The sequence below is a fragment of the Rutilus rutilus genome, assembly GCF_951802725.1.
Source record: "Rutilus rutilus genome assembly, chromosome: 1".
Lineage (NCBI taxonomy): Eukaryota > Metazoa > Chordata > Actinopteri > Cypriniformes > Leuciscidae > Rutilus > Rutilus rutilus.
Genome location: NC_140209.1, coordinates 49,025,688 through 49,035,379, shown reverse-complemented (window position 1 = coordinate 49,035,379; position 9,692 = coordinate 49,025,688). Strand labels below are relative to the sequence as shown.

At 39.8% G+C, this 9,692-nt stretch overlaps 1 protein-coding gene across 1 annotated transcript in view; it reads left to right on the top strand.

Moving 5' to 3' along the window:
* Window positions 1-2,443, top strand: part of tcap (titin-cap (telethonin)) — a 3,158-nt gene extending 715 nt beyond the window's left edge. Inside the window, exon 2 of the mRNA XM_084420398.1 lies at window positions 939-2,443. Coding sequence (XP_084276524.1) covers window positions 939-1,329 — 391 coding nt within the window. The 3' untranslated portion in view covers window positions 1,330-2,443. The remainder of the gene's footprint in view (window positions 1-938) is intronic.
* The last annotated feature ends 7,249 nt before the right edge of the window (window positions 2,444-9,692 follow it).

Below are 9,692 nucleotides of genomic sequence, written 5' to 3'. Positions count from 1 at the left end.
AATAGTAAGTAATTAACAAATAAAATTGACCAGTAATTTCTACTTTGAAGTTTACTTTGCAAAACTCTGTTTCAAGTACATTTTACTCAAATAATATAACACTGAATTAAGCCATGCTTTTTAAAGTGCATGCTTTACTTAGAACATCTAAGAAAATAATACAGAAAACATTGTGTTGGCAACATGTCTATAACAGAAGTAATGAGACCTCAATACTTGGTGCTCAATACATAATAACGGTAACATTCGTTGGATCATTTTTTAGTATGAATGTGTCATTTTGAGTAGAAAATCAACTCCAGATGTCACAAAACAGCAAGTTACTAAACCTAACAACAAAAGCAATAATAAAACGGTGTAAATACAGCTGGAAAACAGTGGAAGAAATGCAACCTTATTAATTATTCATGCCCGATGTTGATATTTACACTTTAATTTCTTCAAGCTTAAATTGAGTACTAATATAGAATTTGTTTTTTTTGTATAATGACTGAACTAACTTATTCAGGCAGAAATTACATTTGTTTTTTTCTGTAGTATTTACTTCACCACAGAATCAATTTTATCAGTGTTGCTTTCCTTTAAAAACTATGGAAAATGTAAAAAAAAACTATAATAATGATATTTAATTTACTTGAGCAGAAAAATTGAGACTAAAATAAAATATTAAGACTTGGCAAATATGTTTTTGCTGTTTAAAGCAAGCAGGTGGGAAAAACAATTACTCAAAATTGAAAAATAAATCAACTCAAATCAAGAAACATTCTCTAAAAACAAGCCTTAATATCTTGTGCCTCTTTATATATTTTTAATGAAAATACACATTAACAAAATTATTATTTCCAGTGCAGGAAAATAATAGTGCAAAGTAATTTTGAACACATTAAATGTCAGATCTCCCCTTTCATTCATAATTCTCAATTTTTCTCTCTCTACAGCCAGTCAATGCTGATGTCGGACGACTCTCGCCGAGAGACTCTGTCCCGTTATTGGCAGGTCCGTCCTCTCAATCAAGCCTGTCCATCGGGTGTGTTCAGAGTGGGAACTGTGGACAAAGGTGTAAGGGAGCACCAGCTCTTACCCTACAGAAACACTCTGCCCTTGCCCATCTTCAAGCCTGCAGAACTGGGCGTCCGCCTGAGCCGGGGAGCCCCACACACCCTGGAAGATCTCCCTCCTGCCCGGGTTCCCGACGGAGCCTGTCCAGACAAGAGACCAGTGGAACAGATCACCAGGGACCTGCCGCCCGTCAAACCCATGCGAATGGAGTTTGCCAAAGCACCCAGAGCCCTGGGCCGATCCATGTCCCAGGAGGCCCAGAGGGGCTGAAAAGCAGGAAGACAAATATGAGTTAAAGACTTTATGGACTTTATTAAATGCAGGATGAGACAGAAGGATTGAGCATGTAGAAACAGGTTTTTAGGGATAGTCAAACAGAACGTTCAGTGAGTGGAACCTCAAATGATGAAATGATGTTCAGGATGGGATAAAGAAAAATGATGATCCTGATAATGATCTTGACGACAAGCATTATGGTTTTGTATGGAAATTTGAGTTGTAAATAGTATTTGCTTGTTTTGTATTGAGAATACAATCAAAACAGCACTTTTTTGGGTTGCCATTAATTAAATGGACACAGGTTCATTCTTGAGCTCACGTTGATGTTTGTTGCATGCCGTCAGGGTTGGTCATGCAAAAATGTAATGTTTAGTAAAAGAGAAAAAAGTTCATTTTTGTTAAAACTCAGTTATTTGATAAATAAGAATTGCACTTTATTGACAGATGGTATTTGTTGTTGGAATTATTGATAATCACTTCAATAAAATTGTATTGGGATAAAATCTAAAGTTTTATTTTGTCTTTGAGTACAATTAGTGAGGAATTGTTATTGTTACCTTTTGGAGCTTGGAAGGGTTCAGTTTGAGTAAATGTTTTATACCATCATCACTGTCCTCGTCGGAGCTCATTTCCCAGTACATTCAGCATCTGGCTCATATTTGCGATCTCAAACATATTCTCAAAACTATCATTTTCAACATCTTCAAAATCAATATATTGATCGCTGACAGCTTCTTCACCAGATCCACCAAGTGACAATAACGCTAATACCTGATTGCGTTCAGTAGTTCTGCAGTAAATCGCTGAGCCATTTCATGTTTTGCTGATGATACTTCCTATTCTTTTGTTTTCTGCCTGCAGTAACTATGAGTGAAATGTCACGTCATCATTATGTATCAGACATTGCCACCTTGTGGAATAAAGGTGAATTCCACTTAAAAGATTAAATTATTGTTGTGCAGAAAAATATAACACTGTTAACACACCTGGGGTCGTTAGCAACCCTATACAATGTTTACAAAAAATTAATGGGAAAACAGGCAGTCTTTTATCATTTTATAAAAAAATTCTTGTTATTGTTTATAAAGAATTCATTGAGGAATACTAAGAAGGTTGATGTCTAACTTTAAGAAATGAATGAGGAGGAGGGTAGTGAATGATGACAAACTAAAAAGAAAGAACTCAAATGCTAGTGATAACGATGTGTAAAATGCAGAACTAAATGACAAATCAATTAAAAACCATGACAACAAACTAAGAGAAACGCTGCAAACTGAAAAACAAGTCCACGCGGTGTGTGAGTGTAACTGTGCATGTGCCTGTTAAGCATATATGTTTGGAAATTATTATTAATATTAGCAGTTCTCCCAGGGACATGTTGTGGGATGGGAAATGCAAAGAGGGATGGAATGGATTGTAAAGAGGCAGTCAGGCAAGGGTCAGCTATGGGTTACAGGTATTCCAGCATTATAAATCTGCTTGTTTTTGTTTTTTACAGTAATATGTTGTGACAGAAAATGACCTAGTCTTCATTGATTTCACAGTGAAATCGTTAATACTACATTTTCAAATCCTGGTGTGTTTTAAAAGATATTTTCTGCTTTAGAAAAAAAAAAGAGAATAATTTACTAACGCAATAAATAAGATTGTTTTATAGATGAAAATCAAATCTAGTCTATATGGAATGACATTATAAGCATGTATTAGTAACTGAGCTCTGTACAGAGTGCTTCAGAAAGAACAGAAGGGTGAAGTGGTGCTGTGACTATGGTACATGCTGTCTGGTTCATCTCCCAGAATGCATTCAGTGAATTAGTGCCAAGAATGTCATCGCCAAGAGGACACTGTCTTGTTCGAATGTGTCTTTTTCCATCTATCGCTTCCTTTCTCTTTCTGATTTCTCTACCTCACTCTAATTAAAATATATCCTTTTATTCCAGTCATAATCGTGATCATTTGTCTCCACTTGCGCTTTTGTCACACTGACGACTGTTAGATATTTTTAGTTAAACCAAAGGACGAGAGACAAACAGAATGAGAGGGAGGAGAGGTGCTGGTGGTGAAGACTGGGGGCTTCTGCACCCCTTCACTGATCCTTTAATCCTGCATGTTCTCGTTCTTTCTCTTGTCCGTTTTTTCAGCTGCTGCAAATGTCACCACACTCTTCCCCTCATTCCAGCTTTGGAAACTCAGGTCTACGGTTTATGTCTGATTATTTGGATATTACAATGATTGTGAGATGGCTTTGTATGATAGTATGATATGATATTGTAGACCTAAATTAATTTGAAATGTATACAAATATACAACTGGAATTACAAGATGTGAAAGTTCTGAATTTTTTTTTATTTTTATTTTTTTTGAGGAACAAAGTTGCAATTATGAGAAATTCAAAATTCTAATTAGAAATTGCAAATAACGTTGCCATTGTGCAATGTACAGTTTGCAATAACTGTTTTTAGCTGCTTGCTGGAAAGAGGCTAATGCTTCGTACAGCCATAATCCGTCCATGAATGCCTTTCAAGCTCTATAATAAACTAAATTATCAACATTAGTTTGCCCAAGTCTATATAAGTCTTTATCTCATGATTCTAGGAGACACAGATTTGATTGGAGCATCACTGTTCATCCTATCTAATCACCAGCTTGAAGAGCATGTCTGTCCATGTGCTGTTTTGGTTGGGTGGGTTGTCAGCTGATCTTATTTCAACCCCCGTCTGTCTCCTGGAAGCTTATTGGTATGAAGTATCTTCACCATTATGTGCCAGTATCATTAATGTGCTTGAGCTCTCAGATAACCCGCATAACCAATTTGTGTTGCGAGTCATTGCATGGCAACACACACAGAGAGATAAACACTTGTTTAGAGAGTGAGTGCTGTTACGAAGCTTTCAGGATCCCCGTGTACAATCCAAGAGTGCACAATTTAAAACATATTTTCCTTTCTTTTCAAGTGTTTGTGAGATCATAACAAACAACGTGACGTCTCTTCCTTTAAATAAATGTTCCCCGTGCTTAATACAACTAGGAGACTGTGTGCTTAATTGGTGTGGTGTGGAAGAATTATATTGCATAAGAGGGCAAATCTGATAAAGACACATCAGTCATCACAGCAACAGGCTGTACAGACACACACAGCCTGTAATCCACACCAATGCGCAACACTACAAAATGTTAAGAGTGTGTCTGTAGAGTGTGTCACAAGTGATGACAGTGCACAATTTATGTAAGTAAAAGACAAAAGACCACATTACAAAACACACACACATTCTTCTAACATACACACAAGACTAATAGCCTAATACATGACTGGCAGTTTAAACCCCAGTCGCTGTGATTTTGCCAAATAAGACATGTTCCTGGATCAACATCTAAACCTAACCCTATCCAAAAGTTATCCCTAAAATCAGATGGAAATGATAGGTGAATAACACTGATGCACCTAACGCTGGTTGTAAGCCTATACTTGACATAAACTGTAAACTTGTAGGCCTACCTCAAATGTGATTGGTTGATTGAAATATTGTTCCTGGATGTTGATCCAGGAACATGTTGAACATCGTTAAATCATATTCACCAACAACAAAACTGCCTGGTGGATTTCAGAGATAAACACACACACACACACACACACACACACACACACCCTCTTGTGGTAAGAGTAGGTATTTCTTCACAGCACCTGGTCTTGTATTGCACAGCAACCTCTTTAAACTGGTCACATTGTGTAATATGTGTGCCAGTATTTAGATACACAGCGCAACCCCAATCATTTCTCCTTTAATCAGCTAGTCCTTTATCAATGTGTTTTGCAGTCTCTTTCTGTATTTAAGTAATGAGAATATTTTTACTGACAGTTGGAGATTAGATTAAATGTGCATTTCAAAACAGACCTGGATTGTTTGCTGAAACAAAACAAGAAAGGCAGTCTGTACTTTTACGAATCACCAGAATCTGAATGCATCCGTCAAATAGAAATATTTGTGTCAAGTGCCAACACCAGGCTGAAAAGAATACTCACCAAAAAAAAAAAAAACAAGGAAACTGAATTTTTGAAATACTTTGTTGATGGTAGTAAAATATGTTCTACACAATGTTTGTGATAACTGACCAATATTAGAGAAAATTTAGATCACAGTGAACTCACAGTGATATCACAGTATGGTCATATTTCATTATCACAGTGGTCTCACATGGTGAGCACATAGTTTGAGCCCTCAGTGAGTGCTCTTTGACCTCACATTGTGACCATAGTATGAACACACAGTTAGTGCGCTGTAAGGTTACACTTTTAGCTTGCTGTGACCTCACATTGCGACCAGATCATGAGTATCCTGGGAGCTCACTGTGAGATCAAATTGTTGACTGGGAATGGGATTTAGGCTCTTTGCTATCATCCAGAGTTCCAGACATTTTTGATGGTTGACCCTCTGGTGATCTTGGTTCATGACAAAAAAAATAATTATGTTGTTATGTCTGTTCTAACTTGTTACATCTGTTACATCTCGTTTAGTCCCTAGTTTATATCTGTATATTTATTGCCCGCAGTTTCAGTTGTTCTTTGTCTTTTATTATCTATATTAGGCCTAATGGTTGTTCTGAGTTCTGAGTAAACTTTTTTGTTATTTTGATTTTGTTAATAAATAAGACTGATGCACATAGATCCTGTTTTTCATTCTTTGCCTCAACCACAATGTGCCAACGTTTTGGGTTTTTATTTTTATTTTTTACTTCATCGGAATGGTACGAAACTTGCTAGAGAATTTTGGCTTTTCTTGACACACTCTCTCTCTCTCACACACACACACACACACACACACACACACACACACAATCATGGACATGACTCGAAAAGGTTAAATAGTCCTGTAAAAATAGTCACACTTGTAGGCTACTGGTCGCGGTGAAAAATTATCGCATTGGAAATTAATGGGAAACGTCTCTGTTACTGACGTAACTTCGGTTCCCTGATATAATTGCGTATGGGGAAAACTCCTTTTCTCCGAAATACTTAAGACATTTATAAAATAAAATAACAGCACAGCCATAACAGTGTTGAGGCTTACTCGCACGCCATGGATTTCTTAGACTCTCTCGACATAACTTTCTTTTTTTCAACTATTTTCTTTTGTGAGAGAGAAAGAGGAAGAGAGTGAAACAAAAATTCCTGCCTGACAAAACTAACTCCCTGACTAAGTGACAGCTAAGAAAGTTTTGCGTGCACTAGTGATGTTACATTTGACACTGAAGCTTCAAAGCGCGTATCGAGGACGCAGCGCAATTGACCTATGGCTAAGCCACGCCCCCAAACGCGATGAGCCAATCACAGTGCGCATAGCTAACCCAATACACTCGGGTCTCGGACATTCTCTGCTTCCACGTCCATTGAAATGCATTGCAGTTAGTCAGTTTTCATTCGTTTTTATCAGTTTTTTCTTGTCATTTTAAGTTTAAAATGGTCAAAGGGTGTGCATGGGGTACATTCAACTCCAACACTAGGTATCCTGAGAGGCTGTGCGACGGTGTGTATTTTTTACCCTTTCCCAAACCACATCTCAACTGAGAAGTGTCTGCTCTGGATTAATTGATGTGGTAACTTTAGACCACAACACCAACTAAACGTGGATAAATTAAACAAGGATGTCTACATCTGTTCTAAGGTAAGTCAACAACGTATTTGAACGTTATCTTTAAAGGAGTCATAATGTTGTGTTACCTTGGATACCCAATGCTCTATTATAGTCTTTCAGGCACTTCTAAAAAAGAAAAGTGGAAAAAAAATCAACACAGAGCCCCTCAGACCCTTATTTCTAAAGGCATTATTGTCTCGCGAGATCTGATGCGATGTTTTGGCTGTCGTGGACGGTCATTATAATAATGCAAATGAGGGGCGCGTTGATTGGTCGTAGAAAAAATACACCATTTCCAGATACATTCTTACAGAAGCCCCACTAACTGAAAGCTACTTTCAAACTGCATGTTTTGCATGAGTTTGGCTAATAATGTTTAGTGGTATATTGTTTTCATACTTGCATTTAAACAGTTTTAGCCACTGAGCATGGACTCCTGTACCGTCACTACTGTAGCTTCTAGTGTAAAACAAAGTGGAAAGATGTGGCTAGCATTCGTAGAGTCCATTCCCCGTGTTTACCCCGCTTCCCGCGGCATAGGTTTGCGGTGTCCATATTTGGTATATCCTCCCCCGTCTTGACGTCAAGAGGGGGAAGAAATCAAAATCTCGTTTTTTCGTGCGCGTGCACGTGGCCTATTTTACAAACCCTGAGGTAAACAAACGCTTCACTTTTAAATATCGGCTTCCCGGCCAGTGTACAATCATTATGCAATCATAACATACATTGATTCTCGTGGAAAAGTGAAATTTCTACATTATGACTCCTTTAACATCTCTAAAGTAACGTTAGCCTAGCTTCTAGCTGCGTTGCAGTTTGACAAGAGTACAGTTTGACAAAAGCACATTGTTGTGTTTTACACAAATATAAGTAACGTTAGGCTAAACATTTTTAAACTTTTAAACTGCTAAATGCAGTTTTAATGATGTCCTGTATGAACAAAATGGAGTATGTTTTTATGTTTCCACTGTTCGATCGCGATCGCGCCCGCGCCTCTCTCTGACCTTTACTGTCTATGTCTCTGACACACACACACACACACACACACACACACGCATTCCAGCATTGCAATCTTGACATCGCAGCCTGTTCATTATGCTGCGTTCACACCAAACGCGAATAGAGCGTCAAATTCGCGCGTATAAAGCGAGCGTTTGAAGCGAAATAGCACCAAACTATAACGTTTACACAATGTAACTTTAAATCTTTGTCTGGAGCTGAAGCATTTCATCGACCTTCTCAAAATAAAATGATTAATATAACCCTCCAATGCATAGTTAAGGCCCTTTTGGTGACTTTGAGATGATATATAATCTTTCTGTCTCCAAAAATCATGCCTCCTGTGAAATGTCTCCAACTGTGACAGCTGTCATAGCGCCTGTTACCGAATGTTGACTGTTTGTCCGAGTGAGTGGAGGGGGCGTGGCTTAGCCATAGGTCCGTGCCCGAGCGCGTATAGTTTTCAGAGAAACATGCGATCAACGAAAACGTACTCGGTTACTAAAGTAACCTCGGTTCTCTCTAGAAGAGGGAACGAGTATTGCGTAAGTTGCTTACGCTACGGGTAAAGTCATCTTTTCTCGAGATATTGAAGCCAAAAATTATCCTTCATTTTGTTGTCAACGCGTTGCAGCAGCTAGCAGACCTAGAGCGGGCTTACTAGCGCGCTCATTGGCTGCTCTGTGGCAACTGCAGCAGCCTACCACTGAGCCCTGTGGCTGCTTCGCGCCCCCACGCGTCATAGCCCGCCAGAATGGGTATGGCTTAGCGTATATAAGGACGGGCTCGGGGGCTGCTTACCTGGTTTTCATCGACTGAAGCGATACCAGCTCGAGGCGGGCACTGCAAGTTACGCAATACTCGTTCCCTCTTCTAGAGAGAACCGAGGTTACATTAGTAACCGAGTATGTTCTCTTATGAGATGCCGTGCGCGCCAGCATCAACCACATATAGTCCCAAGGGCACACCCAGGGGACACAGATTAGTGGGAATAAGACGGGTGGGCCAGTACATGTACATAAGCACACAGTATCATGTGGCAAGGAATACAGAGCGGCACAGCCGATCCATACTGACACGTGGATATCTATCCTCACAGTGTAGTTCAGCCAGGGGAGCTATGATTAGCGTGAGAGTAGCCTGCACGTGAACAAACCTGAGCAGAACATACTCGCAACTTAGACTGACAGAAGTCTAGCCTGCAGGGCGGGAACTTCTAGGTTGTAGAACCTAACAAATGTAGAGGGGGAGGCCCAGCCTGCCGCCATCCAAATGTCGTGAATAGAAATCCCGCTGGACCAAGCCCACGAAGAGGCCATGCCTCTAGTGGAATGAGCCCTAACGCCCAAAGGGCACTGCAGGTCTTTTGACGCATATGCTGCCGCGATAGCGTCAACAATCCACCTGGACAGAGTCTGTTTCGAGGTGGCGAGCCCCTTGGTGCGTCCACCGAACGAAACGAAGAGCTGCTCCGAGCGCCTGAAGGCGGCGGAGCGCGTGATGTAAACCCTTAGCGCTCTAACAGGGCAAAGGAGGTAAACATCGACTTCGCTACCGGAGCCTGGCAGGGCCGATAACGTAATAACTTGCGCTCTGAAAGGAGTGCCGAGCACTTTGGGGACATAACCATGTCTCGGCTTGAGGATGACTTTAGAGTCATTAGGCCCAAACTCGAGACACGCGGCGTTAACAGATAACGCGTGTAGGTCACCCACGCGCTTGACT